General features: G+C 41.6%; 1 protein-coding gene across 1 annotated transcript in view; it reads right to left on the bottom strand.

Annotated features, from left to right (window-relative positions):
• PIGK (phosphatidylinositol glycan anchor biosynthesis class K) overlaps nt 1–17,208 on the bottom strand; it is a 232,176-nt gene that overhangs the window by 64,640 nt on the left and 150,328 nt on the right. Inside the window, exon 10 of the mRNA XM_089692185.1 lies at nt 10,317–10,392. Within this exon, the coding sequence (XP_089548311.1) occupies nt 10,317–10,392 (76 nt within the window). The remainder of the gene's footprint in view (nt 1–10,316; nt 10,393–17,208) is intronic.

Here is a 17,208-nt window from a genome sequence, read left to right on the forward strand (position 1 = left end):
CAGGAGGAGCCAGGAGCAACAGTGGGGAACCCAAGAAGAGAAGGATTGGGGCTGTTCTGTGCAAAACCATTTTACAAAGCAATGGTTAATATCATGGTTAATATCACTTTAAAGTTACAAAGGCGAAACTTTTTTTTTGTTTTAGACAGAATGGAGATGGATTAGAATACCTGTCAGGTTTTTACGGTTACCTCTGCCCCATTAGGCTAGGTTCACACTTATGCGGGTAGGGGACAACATGTAAATCGCACCTGTTCCCACACCCATGTGCCACCAAACCCCGCAGTCCTTTTCAGACACACGGAGCTGCCACTCATTCTTAATGGCACCCCAATGCCTCTGAAACCGTAGTGCATTTTTGGTTGGATATTGCATGGTGCAGATATTTTTAAACCGGCTGTGGTTTAAAAAAGATGCAGGAATCCTTTACCTACATGGACAACAGGTGCAGGAGCCCATTCAAATGAATGGGCTACAGTACTCATGTAAACGCAGCTCACAGAGCCACTAAGGTATTAACCTAGCCTTTGGGAGAATCACCCTCTCTATTTGTCCTGTTTACCATTGGCATTGACAGTGAAAGTAAAAGAAAATCACAAATTTTGGGTTGTCCCCCAGACCAGTAATAGAGGTGAAATCTTTCACTGGGGACACTAGTTCTGGTGAACCAATTCCCTTAGGCAGGCCATAGATGGGTCGAAAATCGGCCGATTTTTCATTTAAAAAACGAAAAATCGGTCGTTCAAGCGGCCGACGTTACCAGCAACTCTTCTTCATCCTCTTCTTCATCTTCTTCCTCTTCTTCTTCATCCTCTTCTTTTTTCTTCTTCTTTTTGTCTTTCTCTTGCAGGTCACTGCTCATGCACAGATTTTTTTTATCGGTAAAAAGATCGGCAGATTTGCCCATCATTGCCGCGAAAATCGGCCGATCAGCAAAATCGGCCGATTTTTTTCCAACTTTACCGATAAAAAAAATCTGCCAAAATACCGAAAAACGGCAGAAAAATTAGCCCACTAACGATCCGAAAATCAGCCGATTTTATTTTCGGCCGAAAAATCGGCCGATTTTCGACCCATCTATGGCCTGCATTAGTTTGCAGGATTTCCTATTATTACCTGTTTTAGCTATGGGACAGGAAGTGAAGGGAAATCTCTCATTGGGACATAGCAACAAAATAAAACTGAGCCTCCCTTACTCTATCCAAAATGGAAAAAGTTTTGCTTATAGTTCTTTAAAAAATGGCTTGAGATACAATTTATGATCACGGTCAAGAATATATTTAAAAAAAAAAAACCTCTTTAAATTTGCCTATTCCAATAAACCCATTTGTTGCTGAAAACCATGTACAGTGTCTATCCAACTCACTTTCTTAGATCAAAATTTAATAACAAAAAGCAGAAACAATTTAAAATATTTTTTAAATTCAGCATGCAAACAATGAAAACTCAGGTTTAAAAAAAAACTTAAAAATAATAGGAAAATGATTGCTGCCTTAAAGCTAAAAGCAGAAATTCAGTCAGTAAGCATTCCATCCTCTCAGAGCCAGACATTGTCCAAGGGTGTTTTAAACAATCTTCAATGATAATGAATAACCACGGGGCGTGCGCTGCGGCAGAAAGTAGTGATAAGTTCTATCCTCTCTGCTAATCAAGCGCGGTACATCCGCCTGAGGCCAGCACAGAAGTTAATTAACCTAATTCAGCAGCCCTTCCACAGAAGCGGTAAAGCCCTGTTGAAAAACATGAATACATTTGGTAAAGGCCTTTCATAGGCAGCAAAATTATTTCTACTGGTGATCTGAGTCTGGATAGATATGGCATCATATTGACACTCCAGGTGGTCATTGCTCTCTTTTGTTCTATTTGGAATATCTTCTTGCCTTTGTGTGTTCCCCAGGTCCTGCCTTGATGGTACAGCGTGGGGGATGTCCACTGAAAGGCTTTGCTGCTAATCTTCATAGATAAATGAGTGACTGGTGCTTGGGTGATTAGTGATTCTCCCCCAAAATAGTTGTCTTGATAAGAAGCACTTCCGCAACTCTTTATTGCATTCTAGACTCCGATGCATCAAGAACATTAGAAACCAGGCTCCAGTCTGTTCCATTGTGTGATTTATTGCACCCTGTCTGGCCACCCCTAAGGGCTAAAGCTACACTGGTGATTTTAGATTAGCTGTTTTAAAATCTTCAGTGTGAATCTGAAGGCAATTAATCACACAAGGTTAAGGAAGAACTCCAAGTAAAAAAGAAAAAATTTCTAGTGCGGTCAACAAAGCTGTTTAAATCAAGTTAGAACCTTTTTATTCTTTCTTAGATTCTAAACCTGGGAAACCTGGTAATACAAAAATGATATGCTCTCCTAAACCAAACACCCACAATTACAAAAGTCTATGACCTGTTTTAAAGTCCAACTATAAACCATAAAACTGTATTTTATAGACAATGTTTTCTAAAATCAAAATTCCCACTGGGGAGATCTTTTAGCTCACTTTCCATGTAGTCACTGTTAGTGGAGCAAAGACAGCAATAAAGGCCTTCATTTAGGTTTGTTTAAAGGATAAGTTCACCTTTGGGAGCATATTACACTTGATAACGAGCTCGTAGCACGAAACGCGTAGGGTGGAGCCTAGCCAGTGACGTCACGCCGCTCGACCCACGTGGAGGCCGGCGGCCATCTTTACTACTGTCGATACTCTGAATGTATTTACATTGTGAATTAATTAATAAATTAGAAACTACTGCACTATCAAGATTTCTGTTTGGGCTTGTTTTATTACGAGCCCCCCCCCCCCCCCCCCTTCAAGGTGGATCCTTTATCTGGTGCCTCATTCCTGTCATTGTAATGGTTCTTTTGCTGGATAGCTGAACATCTATATTACCTGGTCTATAACCCCCTGGTGGATGGATGAGGAATGTCACCTGGAGAGAGATGACACGCTAATCACCTGTCCTGCTGCTGGTTGGCCAGATGATTTTTGCCTTTCCAGATGAGCAGGAGTGGTCTAACAACTCAAAGGCGCATACATTTGCGCTATCTGGTTAGTGCAATACTTACTCATTCACAGTAACGGGAGGCACGGATTTTCACCCACACTTTTTATTGGACGTTTTTTTAACACTGTGTGATTTGACAGTTATTTTCCACATGTCACTTATTGCACTTTAAATGTCATTTTCTAGACGTTTTTCACTTTCCATTACCTAAGCGCTCCACAGCGCATTTATATGAATATACATTTATTATTGCTTACACGAATTTCTGAATATAGCGCTGCATTGTTTGGCAGATATATTACACTTTTCACCCGTTTTTACGGTGGAACATATCACATGTTCCCATTTCTGCAGCTGCTCCTCAATCCCCGAACTCCCAGTGACAGCAGGTTGGGGATCTTCTCTCCGTACCTGCTGTCACTATTTTAAAAAAATAGTGGCCGTATGGGGTTCCTCCAACACGTCTGCGTCATTCATTCAGAGAGTTCTGCGAATGAATGAACTACAAGTATTGACAGCCTCTGCAGCTGTCGGCTTGTAGTTCTCAACAAACTATTAGGGCTCTGCTAAGCACTCTAGGTAGTTCACAGATGCTTCCTGTAACTATGCAGGAAGTTAGAAGAATCTTTTAACAGGAAACCATTAGCAGTAAAAGAGTTAGTTTGTGTATAAAAGAAGATACAAGCAGACAGATTACACTGACAGACTGCAAAAGCCCTGCATTGCACCCATCATCTGCTGATCACGGGTGCAATGCTTTACAAGCTCCTAAAAAATAAATAAATAAATCGGAAATGTACATTTTTTTTAACCTGACAAAAGATGTGAATTTATTATTTTTTTTAAAGGTGAACTTATCTTTTATACACAAACTAACTCTTTTACTGCTAATGGTTTCCTGTTAAAAGATTCTTCTAACTTCCTGCATAGTCACTTGGACAAGAAATGAGAGTAAGGCTGGCCATACATTATACAATTTTCTGGAGATTTTTGGTTTAGATTTACCAAAAACCATATAATAGGAGGTCAAACCTATCAACACTTTCAATTGTATCCAATTAGGCAGGCTCTTGCAGTACATAGTTGAAGGTAAATATAAAGAAAATTGGACAGAAATTTGTAAGAAAATTGTATAGTGTATGGCCAGCTACAAGTAAGCCTGTAGAAAACCTATATCCAATTGCACACTCTTTGTGGGGTCTAAGAATACATTTATGCAACTCCCTCCTCACTGGCCTGCCTCGCCGCTGGCTATCCCCGCTTCAGTCGATCCTGAATACGGCTGCAGACTCATTCACCTTTCCAACCGCTCCGTTTCCGCCACCCCCCTCTGTCAATCCCTCCACTGGCTTCCGATTGCTCAACGGATCAAATTCAAAATCCTAACACTGATGTACAAAGCTGTCCACCATACTGCCCCAAACTACATCACTGACCTAATATCCAAGTACCGCCCAGCACGCACACTCCGCTCCTCACAAGACCTCCTTCTCTCTAGTTCCCTGGTCTCCTCCTCCCATGTCCGCCTCCAGGACTTCTCCAGGGTGTCACCCATCCTCTGGAACTCCCTGCCCCAACCTATCAGATCACCTACTCTCCTCTCCTTTACGCGCACCCTGAAAACCCACCTCTTCAGGGAAGCCTACCCCACCCCCTGCTAACTTGCCGACCTCCTCCACTCTTCCTACCACTCCATCCCCCACAGCTATCTCCTCCTGTACCACTATCCCCTCCCTCCTAGATTGTAAGCTCCAAAGAGCAGGGCCCTCAATCCCCTCATGTTTTGCATTGTATTGGTATTGTTCTGTCACATGTTCTGTCCCCCTTTGTAATGTACAGTGCTGAGCGAACTATTGGTGCTTTATAAATACTGTATAATAATAATAATAATGACACAGAGAACCCTCCCCCTATGCTCCTGGGTAGTGGTTCTTTGGTGTAAACCAGCCTTCCTCAGCCTTTTTAATATGGAGAAACCCTTGAAATCATTTCCAGGTCCGAGGAAGCCCTGCTAATTGTATATCTAGAGCTCACAGTATATTAGTTGGAAAAGTAAGCTGAGATTAGTGGAAACAATAGGCTGACACCCGGAGCTGCTCTACATGTCAAACATAATTCAGAAATTATAATGAAGCAGGTTAACAACCTAAAAAGAGACACATATAGTGAAAATACATAGTGTTTCCTCAAAACAAAATGCTCACTAACACCTATGGCCAGTGGAGAAGTGCCCCTTACACCAGTAGTCAGTGAAAGACCTGCTTTACATTAGTGGCCAGTGAAATTGCTCCTTTCCACTGGTGGTAATGGCCCCCTTAAAGGATAAGTTTACCTTAAAAAAAAAAAAAATGCACATCTTTTTGCAGGTGAAAAAAAAATGTGCATTATTATTATTATTTTTTTTTTTTTTTATTAGGAGTCTGTAAAGCAATGCATGGCTCTTGCAGACTGTCAGTGTATCTGTCTGCTTGTACCTTGTACGGACAAGCAGTTACACACTGACAGTAAGTATCAATGAACTACCACAGAGCTCAACTGTGCCCTGGTAGTTCATTGAAAGCTACAAGCCATCAGCCATAAAGACTGTCAGAACTTGCAGGTTCCCATTCACAGGACTCTTTGAATGAATGACGTGGCCGGGTGGGTGGAGCCCTGCATGGCTGCATCTTTTTTATATTATGACAGCTAGCGAGGGGAGAAGATCCCCGTACTGCTGTCATAGCGAGTAGCAGTATCATGAATACTGGGTGTGACAACATGTTATAAAGGTGAACTTATCCTTTAAACTATTGGTCAGCAGAATAAGGGCCCCCATTACATTGGTGGTGGAAAGAATGCTCCTTATGTTGGTGGTCAACGGGAAGCATGCTCCCTTATGGATAATACATAAAAAGATAGTTGGTGTCAGTGGTGACATATCAGAAATTGCTCATTGTTGAAGGAACCTTTTGGAGGAACACTTAGATTTCATCGAACCCTGCTTGAAAAGACAGACAAACAAAAAGCTTCAGCACTGACTCAGAGCTGGGTTCCCACTACCCCTTGCTGAAGACACGTTCCATCCTTTCCACAAACCAAACAAAGTGCTTCAGCAGGCAATCGTGTTAACTTTTGTTTCTAGGTGGCTCGGTGCATGGCTCATGCATGATTGGGAATATGGCTCCAGTTGGAGCCTATAGGATACATTAAGCCTGAAATTATGACTCTGCCAAGGGAAGTAGAAAAGGTTTCTTTGACTTGAAATGGCACTTGCAGGTTAAAATAGTAACAGGTTGTTTTTAAGACCCATACGTCCCTTACAAAATAACAAAAGTTGGTGACTGGGCACAAAGGCAAATCCTGAAAACCTTCTTCAGCTCTGTGTATAAAAAAAAAAAACAAAAAAAAAACTGGTGGCACTCAAGTCCATAACGGGGCGATTGTGCCCCAGTATCCAATGAACCACAATGGCTAAAAACTGATAAGTTCCAGAAACACACGAAAATAATGTAAAGAGAACACAAGGAGTAGATGGCTTACACCCACTTCTTCTCAGTAAGCTGAATTCTGCGGTTTTTATTTTTTCATTTAGGCCTCTTTCATGCAAGCCTCCAGGGGGCTGAGCCAGGATTTTACCATTCCCTCCCTGACTACCCACCTAAAACAGACAAAAGGGGCTGTACTGAAGCTGTGGCTGTGATGCTTTGCATCGCAGAAAATTAAAGTGGTTTCTACTTCCCTTGGCAGTGTCTTAATTTTAGGCTTACTGTATTCTTCCTGTATTAAGGTAAAAAAAATGTTCCAATGGAAGTATCGCCCCTCATCCCACCTTATACTTACCCGAGTCCTAGCCCGATCCAACGATGTGTCAATCTGCAGCGGCTCTGGTCTTCACAGGACAGAGAGGCAGCAGAAGAAGCCATTAACTCTTGCTGCTGTCAATCAAATCTTGTGAGCAGAGGTTGGGGGTGGAGCCAATCCACACTGTGTGTGTGTCTATAGACACACACAGTCTGGCTCAAGAGCGAGTCCATGGGTGCTCCCCATAGGAAGCATCTTCCTCTGGTGGTGTACTTAAAAAAAGAATAGTTAGGCGCACCATCGGGGGAACCCAGAAGAAGAGGTTCGGGAGAGCTTTGTGCAATACCACTGCACAGACTAAATAAGTATAACCTGTTTATTATTTAAAAAAATTAACCTTTACAAATACTTTAACATGGCTTGTCAAGTTGAGAAGCAATGCCACCTGTCAAGCTCTCCCATTCAAGTCAATGGGGTCACACTGTAAGGGCCATTAAAAATTGTCCAACTGCAAAGGGAAAAAAAAAAGCAAATTCACGGCAGATCATTTTTCAAAGGGTGCTACTCTGTTATTTACGATTTTCCACATTTTTGAAAAGTAGATTAAAAAATTCAACAGAAAAAGTGGCCACAGTTGGTGTGCAGACTCGGGAAACTCAGCACACAGAGATCTCACCAAGAGAGTTCCCAAGAGGTTAGACAAAGCTGTTGGGGGTCTACATTTGCAGCATCTACCATACACTGAACTGTCACCTTTGGGTGGAATGACTCTTAAAAAACCACTGGCATGCCTAAGTTTTAAAGCTGAAAGATCCACACAGTGTGCTCACAGCTTTCTGAGTGAGTTATGTTGTTGCTATCTCTACTTGCACTTGTTTGGCAAAAAAAAAAAAGAGGTTTAACCACTGAGACTAAATCAAGAGAGGAACAATAGCACCTGAATTTCATGCACACCTTTGACCGTTTCATATTTATTCCCGTTATTTGCTACACAAGGGTGGTCCCATCTATCATATCACATCTCTGCTGTGCGAGGCACCCACTTCTGGCATTATTACAGGTTGACTCTGTGCAGGTATTAAATCAGATTTTTTTTTTTATAAAGTGATAGTAAGGCAGATGTATTGCTCTGGTCGCAGACCGCTATAAATCAAAGGAATTGCTCAAAAGCTACTTAAATACTGAGGAGAACAATTTGTGCTGTATAGCAGTGAATGGATATTGCAATAAAGGGATATTTATGTGCAATATTGAATCCTGCACTTCAATAAGCATTGCTTATGTTCATTATTCCATAAGAAAGTCCCGTGCCTCTTTAAAGGGGTCATATAGGACACACCGATAGAGATGTGTGTAAACACTGTGCTTAAAGCTGACGTTTAATCTGCTTTCATTTTGTCTTTCTTGGTTTCTCCCCTCCCCATGCTAATTTTTTTTTCATAAAAAATTTTCCATTTCCATTACATACCTTATTCTTGCTGTATATGTATATTTCATAACTACCTGTCCAACCACACAAGTTCTTTCAAGTTTACCGGGCTAAAAGCTTGTTTGCAGAGTTCAATAGCTCAAGCTGAACTTTACACATCCTACTAGGTGATTCAGAGGAGGTAATCAACACCCCCCCCCCCAACATCACCTGTTTGCTTTGTTAATATGGAGCAGTGAAAAGGGTCAATTAACAAAAGACAGTCTGAAATAAAACAGCTGTTAATGTGTTCTGTATTTAGGAATGCATCAAGATTTTTACACATCTCTGTAAATTAGTGCAACTTGTATCAATCTGTTATTTGCAAAATAACCATTTATATAAACAAAAAAGGATATAAAGCACCAGTTAAACTAATAAACTTTAAAAAAAAAACCATTGACCAGACATTATTACAGTTTCACTTTAAGCTGGAAGTTTTAGGCCTCAAGCACACAATTTTAGAGACTTAAAGTGGTATTAAAGGCAAACCAAAAAAAATAAAATAACAAACATATCATACTTAACTGCTCTGTACAATGGTTTTGCAAAGAGCGACTAATGCGCCTGGCCCTTCCCTCCTGCCAAGGGCCCCCAGAACAAGCAGCCTGCTGTGGGGGTTCCTGACCCACTGCACACATATATTCACACATAGACAACCCCCCACCCCCTGTGCTCTCCTCATTGACTCACTGGCTGTGATTGAGTGAGTGAGCCTTTAAAACCACTTTAACATTTCTGTTAAGAAGAAAGGGATTCTATGGACAGGTGTCTTTTATACACACAAGTAGTCGTTAGGAGCAGGGGCGGACTGACCATTTGGAAACTCGGGCACTGCCCAAGGGCCCAGGGTCAGTAGGGGGCCCCATGAGATGCCCCTGGAACCTTTTTCATAGGCTTTTTGAGTTTGGGCAAGGACACAGGGGCCCCATGATCCCCTATTGCCCGGGGGCCCCATGGGTTGTCAGTCCGCCCCTGGTTAGGAGCACCTTCTTAAATTGACAGGACTAATCTGTGTACCACGTGAGCACATAGCCAGTCTGTGGGAGCCAGAATTATTGTCGGTTGGTAGGGGATCAAATACTTATTTTACTCACTGAACTGCAACTCAATTTATAACATTTGTATCATGGGTTTTTGGTTGATATTCAGTCTCTATCATTTAAAATACACCTATGATAAAAAATTATAGGCCCATCATTTCTTTGTAAGTGGGCAAACGTACAAAATTTGCAGAGGATCCCACATTATTTTCCCCACTGTACATGGAGTTCTAGGCTTAGGCTGCTTTCACACTGATATGCTTTCGGTGTGTTCTTCAGTTACAAAACGCTGAAGAAAACGGCATCCCTTTAAATCCTATGGTGCTCTTCACACTTCAGTTGCAGTGAAAAAAAACCTGCTTGCTGCATTTTTGGTGCATGCTCGTTCAGTTATAAAAAAAAAACAGCACCAAAACCACATCCCTCCATTGACATGAATGGAAACCACATCAAACACACATTAAAACCACAATGCACCTGTGGGAAGTGCTTTGTCCTGTGGGGAAAAACGCAACGCAAACTCATCAAAAACACAACGCACTGCAGCAAAAATTCAGCAATATGCATTTTTTATGTGTTTTTTTTCCGTGGAGGGGTGTGAAAGTAGCCTAAAGTCTATTCTAACAGCCATATACAGAAATATATGTATAAGCCTTGTTCATGTCATATATGGTGATCTATGCAGGTTACTAACAGGGCACACAGAAAACAATTGTTTTCTATGTGCCCCGTTCATAGTACAAAGCCAGGGTGATGTTCAGTGTGTTTTTACGCAAAGCATTGGATGAAACCACAGCTGAGGATGTGCTGCAGTATGAAGACTTGAATGGAGTCTACATTTGTACACTCTCAATAAAGTAAAAAAAAAAAAAAAAAAAAAAAAATGTAAACAGTGCACCGCCCAACAAAAAGGACACCAGCTTGCATGCTACACCAGGGCATTTTAGCTTACATGACGTGTGACCGGGCCTTTATTCTACTGCACAGCACATGCTGAAAAATTAGCAACAGAGCAGAGAGTGTAATCATTACCTGGTGTATTATTTCCGATACAGGGAGTTGGTTGGCATACGTTGATAAGTCCACCACGGAGGCATCAGGCGAATACCTGAAATTCAGACCAAATTGTTATCTTTACTTATTTATAAAATATTTGATAATCTTATACATTCATGAAACAATCATTTTCAGACCAACTATAATATGATAAGGCTTAAGGGGATCTTTTGTCCATTTTCTATTTGTTTGGTATACATGTGCAAGAAATCAAATTAATATACATAATCTTACGAATGCATTAAAAACTTTGATGCTTTTATGTAAAGTTTGAAATGATCTCGATACATAGGACAGCCTTATTTATCCTCTTATCTCACTGAAACAGTAGACTCTTTGCTGTAATTATTGGTTTCCAGAGGCCATGTGATCTAAGCTAGCTAGGCTGGAAGCTGAGGATCAGCATTTGTTATTAATGGTAAAGAAAATGGAACCATTTTACTCAAAATAACAACACAAGTTAACAATGTTATCAAATGCCTTAGTAAGTAATTTGAATGGAATGACAGGTCCACTTTAGGACATATTTATCCACTTATAAAATTATATTTACAAATGTTTATTATATTGTTCAGAAAAATAGAACTGGATAACATTATTTTTTTGTTATATTTGCTAAATATTTAGCTTTAAAGATATAAAAAGACACAAATAATACAGCTCTGTAGTAATACATATCATCACCAGGGGCGGACTGACCATTCGAGCACTTGGGCACTGCCCGAGAGCCCGGGGTCAGTAGGGGGACCCATGAAATGCCCCTGGTACCTTTTTTATAGGCTTTTTTGAGTGTGGGCAAGGACACGGGGGCCCCATGATCCCCTATTGCTCGGGGGCCCCATGAGTTGTCAGTCCGCCCCTGATCATCACACGTTGTTTTTCAAAATTCAGTTTTCTTGCAATGCCTGTACAGCAATGCCCAGACTAGGAGAGAAAGAAGCAGCACAAGTAGCCAATCAATTGTGCTGCAGTTCTTATGTATAAACAAGGAATATGCACTTGATTTTACCTTGTTCATGTCTATCTCGGTTTTTACCATGCTACTGTTTGTTTACTTGATTATTGATTATGTTTGACCCATATACTGCCATTTGCTATGTAACTTTTCTGTACTGCATATTGTACGTATTTTGGCTACTTTGCAAAAAAATTATAAATAAAGGAATTACAAAAAAAAAACAAGGAACATGCTGATAGGAGGGGAGCCTAGAATGACACAGAGATGAGCTCATTAGCCTGCCTATTCTTTACTGTGCAGTCACAGGCTTGGGGAGGAACTAGACCTGTAAATGTTGCTGAACTGCTTGCCCACGGTGCCTCATACAGGCACCATAACATACCTGTACAAGAGAGCTGGCTCAGTAGTAACTGAACACAGTGGGACTTGGTCAGTATGTCCCAGCCAATGATTCACAGTTGGGACCTGCTAATCAGCTGTGTACAATCACAGCCCAAAGCCCTGTGTTGAAATTCAACACAGGGCTCTTTACCCTAGGTTCACATCTGTGTGGGTGATGCGGCTATGATCCGCACGAAAATCCGTGCAGCCGCACCACCCACACAGAGAAATGCGGACCCGTAAGGGGGGTGCCATTAGTTCTAATGGCACGTTGCCCGCACTGGAAAACGCAACCATACTGGGAATCGAGGTTCCTGTGCGGGCTTCGTTTTCCAAAGACGTGCAGGGACTTCTTCCCTGAGTGGCACGGGAGTCCATTCAAATGAATGGGCTCTCCTGCCTGTGAGAAACGCGGCCCACACGGCCGCATATATGTGAACCGGGGGTTACAGAGTGAATGACCTCTGTTTCCTATCTCTGCAAAGCAGGGATCAGAAACAAAGATCTGGTAGTAAAATCAGCACATAATACACACATTACACATTGTTAGGCACACATTTAACCCCTTAATCACCCCAGATGTTAAAAGTATAAGTTCACTTTTTGTGACATGTTACACCCATATTCAGGATATAACATGTTACGAAAGGACTGGCCCCCAATCCCCCGTTGGGACACCTAGTGGGGGATTTTCTCAGCCCTGCTGTCACAATTTTAAAAGAGCATGGCCATGTGGAGCCCTGCCCGCCAAGCCACATCACTCAAAATCACTTAGTTTTGAGAGCCTAGAAAGCATTGCACCAGCAATTAGCAGATCGCTGGTGCCATGCAGGCCTCCTGCAGGCCTGTCAGTGTATCTGTGTGCTCGTCCCTCATACAGGCAGTACACCCTGACAGGAAGAACCAATGAACTACCACAGCTCTCAGCAGCACCCTGGTAGTTCACTGAGAACTACAAACTGGCAGCTGCAAAGGCTGTTGGAACTTGTAGTTGTCCCATTCACAGAATACGGTGGTATTCAGGGTGCTGCTTGTAGTTCATTGAGTCTTCCTTTCAGTGTGTACTGCCTGTATGAGGTACAAGCACACAAATACACTGAAAGGTCTGCAGGAGTCCTGCATGGCACCAGCAATCTGCTGATTGCTGGTGCAATGCTTTCCAGGTTCCCAAAACAAAAATACATGCGAAAAATGGGCATTTAATATTTTTTTGTTAAAAGGTGAACTTATCCTTTAACCCCCTTCCCAGCCAGTGTCATTAGTACAGTGAAAGTGTATAGTATTATCACTGATCACAGTATTCACTGTCACTGGTAATGTCAGTTCCTCGGCAGTGTCAGATGCAGATTGCCCGCTGCACTATCATAGTCCCATTATGAGTTGTTGATCACCGCCATTAGTAGTATAAAAAAAATAATTAAAAACACAAGTACATATACCATCCTTTGCAGACGCTATAACTTTTGCAAAAACCAAATTAATATACAAATTTTTTTTTTTACCAAAGACATGTAGCAGAATACATTTGGCCTAAATTTATAAAGAAATTTTATTTTTTTTTAATTATTTTTCGGTTATGTTTCATAGCAGAAAATAGGAAATATAGAAATTAAAGCTATTAAAACGTTTTCTTTTATATGAAAAGAAATAAAAAAAAACAGTGGTGATAAAATACCACCAAAAGAAAGCTTTATTTATGTGAAAAAAATTATATAAACTTCATGCGTGTACAGAGTTGCATGACCGTGCAATTGCCAGTTAAAGTAGTGCAGTGTCGAATAGCAAAAAATGCCCTGGTCATGAAGGGGATAAAACCGTCTGGAGCTTAAGTGGTTAAATGCCAGACAGGTTGTGTTGTTTGGCAGAGCTGTCTAAATCTCAGAGATGGACAGAAATACAACATTTTTTTCATGCAAAGCTTCCATATATGCATTTCACCTATGAATTTAAGCTGCCAGGAGGTTTAAAATTCATCTCTATGTTCCTTTATGGCAGTCTATGGTCTTCATTCACATGGGCGTACTGAAACATACACCTGTGTGAGGGCCGTGTTTTGTCTGCACAGAATGAACAGGTATTGCAATTGACAGCTGTGCAAATGCAGGTGCATGTCCCTGAACACAGACATTGTTCATTTTGGGACATGCACTTGCACGTACACAGATGAGAAATTGGGAGCAGCAGCTTTGTCTGTGCAGCTGCTGCATCTCCATTCGACATGAATGGGACTGCATGTACACAGATGCATGGAACACCTGTGCATCCCCATGCAGACAAAATGTGGCCCTTACATGAGTGTACACACAAGTATGCCCTGTGAACAAGGCCTGAACAGGTCCCAGATCCAGTTACTATCTTATGCAAAAGCCTCATACATAAAAAAAACTTCCTTTATCTCCTTTGAGTCCACCAAATCCTCCATTTGTTGTTCACGTGTTTCATCTTCCCAACTCAGCGTGGTAGGTTTTCAATGGTACAATTGTGCCAATCCAGGAATCGGTGGACAGGACTAGAAGTGACATAGCGAATACACATGCTTCCTGAAATATGTTCACGTCCCACTGTAGTGCAAGCACAGACAACGTGAGCGACAACGCTGCTCTGAACACAGGAGCAGTGCAGTAGTGTTGTCCCCAATAACAGGAAGCTACACTGGCAGGATTGTGAGACATTGTAGGGGGATGAAGTGAAAATGTTCAGTGCAGATACACTTGCAATTTAAAGGATAAGTTCACCTTTGGGAACATGTTACATGTAACACCCATTTTAGGGTGGAACATGTAACATGTTGCCAATGCTGACAGTGAGTGCAATAATACTTCGGTTTTTAATTGAACAAAAAAAAGAGTATTACAGTATTATATAGTATTACAGTAGTACTATCAGTGTCCCCCTTGTTTTTTGCATTTCATCTGTCCATTTGATGGTCATTGGAGATTATCAAGCAAGCATTTCTACTCTGAATCTGGTTTACTCCTGGGAACACACTTCACCAATTATAGCTTGTTTGACTCTTAGCCCCGGTTCACACCTATAAAGCCATGCGGGCCGTGTTTTGCTCAGGCACGAGAGCCCATTCATTTGAACAGACTCCCGTGCCCATGACACGCAGGGAAAGAAGTCCCTGCACTTCTTTGGAAAAGGCAGCCTGCACGGGAGCCTCGGTTCCCAGTACGGTTGTATTTCCCAGTGCGGGCGGAGTGCCATTAGAACGAATGGCACCCGCCCGCGGGTCCGCAATTCTCTGTGCGGGTGCACAGATTTTCGTGCGGATCCGCAGCTGCACCTCCTGCACAGATGTGAACCTGGGGTTAAGCCACACAAGCTAAGAGTCCATCAAATCTGGTGATTGTGGATTTTACCGGAAGGTGATCACGGATGGTGTGGGGATATCATTTAAAGAACACATTTCGTTTTGGCAGCATTTCTTATTGGAGCACTTTATCCCCGTTTATTTGGGACAGTGAACTTTTTATTGTTTCATCTCTTTTAATCACCATTGTTTGTTTGTTTTTTGCGCTGTAATATTATTTTTATGTTGCCAACGCTGCAGCTGCCTCCTGATTCCCCCTTCCCCGTGACAGTAGTACGGGGTGAAGTTCCCTGTACAAGCTGTCAGTTTTTGAATAGAGCGCAGGCGTGAAGGGCGCTGCCCACATGACCGCATCATTCATTCACAGAGTTCTGTGAATGAATGAACTACAAGTCATGACTAGATTGCAAGCTCCAAGGAGCAGGGCCCTCCTAACCCTCTTGTATTGAACTGTATTGTTGCTGTATTGTCTCCCATTATATTGTAAAGCGCTGAGCAAACTGTTGGCGCGATATAAATCCTGTATAATAATAATGACAGGCTTAGCGGCTGTTGGCTTGCAGTTCTCAATGAGCTACCACAGTGCTGTAGAGTGCTGTGGTAGTTCATTCAATCTTCCTGTCGGTATATCTGCTTGCCCTACATCCCGTAAGGGCAAGCACATATACTGACAGATCTGCAGGAGACCTGCATGGCACCAGAGATCTACTGATCGCGGGTGCAAAGCTTTACAGGCTCCTGCAACTGAAAATAATAAATAAAAAATCTGCATTTATTATTTTTGGTCAAAAGGTAAACATATCCTTTAATGCCACAGTACATTTTTAATTGAAGTCCATAGTTCTATTTTGAGAAAAGTGGAGGTTTCCTTCAAGACTCAACGTTGGGTGAGGCACAGAATTAAAATTGTGCGACTGAAGCTCCCTGGAGATACATAAACCAGGTCCAATAGATTAAGGTCTCTTACATAAATATAAACCCCAAAAAAGCACAGCGTAGAAGAAAAAGCAATGTACTGAGGGATAAAGTCTGTAAATCAGTCTACATTATACCCTGATCAGTATTCCTCTCTACTGCCAATAATGACTTCACATCAAATACGCTGATCCTGACACTGTTCAATTCTGCAAATATTTATCAGAGACAAGACTTGAGCACAGAAAGAAAACCCTGTGTTGTTTTCATGTAGTCCATGGCGCACCGCCTAATACACTTCAAAGACTTCTCTTCATTAATGAAATAAAACAAGCCACATCAGAGCCGTTAGTGGCTTTTAAAGTTTTTTTTTTTTTTTTTTAGCTGAAAGTGAAATTATCCCCAAACCATGAAGTGTAAATAAACCAAATATCCAACACCTGAGACCAAGATAAAGTGTCTCACAGAATCCTTAAAGAATCCACACTTGTATCTAGTACTTTTGAGGAAATAAGCAGGGAAATGGAACACCGTATTATTACAAATAATACATAATGAATAAACAGTGCATAACGCAAGAATACACTCAAAAAGGCTGAATTAAATTGCAGAAAATTAATCTGGCCATAGATGGTTCAAGTCTTGGCTGGTTCAGCAGGGACAAGCTGGGATTCGAACCATCTATGGGCAAGCTAATTGTACCCAAGTCGATCCATAGGTTTACTTGGGTACAACCAGCATGCAGGTTTTGACATGTGATTATTGCCAGGGACTAATGCAGGCCATAGATGGGTCGAAAATCGGCCGATTTTTCTTTAAAAAAAACGAAAAATCGGTCGTTCAAGCGGCCGACGTTACCAGCAACGGTAAAAAAAAAAAATAAAAATAAAAAAAATCGGCCGATTTTCATCCCGTCTACAGCCGGCAAAAAGTGTCCCTGCAGAGAGCTCCGCTATTTCTTTGACAGTTCCTTGACATTTATATCGGTTGCAACAATGTATCTATTTGTATCCATTTAGGATACAGATGTTTTTATTCAGAAACAAATAGATACATTGTTGCAACCGCTATAAATGTCAAGGAACTGTCAAAGAAATAGCGGAGCTCTCTGCAGGGACACTTTTTGCCGGACTGGAATTCCTCTTCTTCCTCATCGTCCTCATCGTCCTCTTCTTCCTCATCCTCCTCTTCTTCCTCATCCTCCTCTTCTTCCTCATCCTCCTCTTCTTCCTCATCCTCCTCTTCTTCCTCATCCTCCTCCTCTTCTTCATCCTCCTCTTCTTCATCCTCCTCCTCCTCTT

The sequence above is a fragment of the Staurois parvus genome, unplaced genomic scaffold, assembly GCF_062004578.1.
Source record: "Staurois parvus isolate SC_StPar_1 unplaced genomic scaffold, SC_StPar_1.0 ptg000578l, whole genome shotgun sequence".
NCBI classification, from domain to species: Eukaryota; Metazoa; Chordata; class Amphibia; order Anura; family Ranidae; genus Staurois; species Staurois parvus.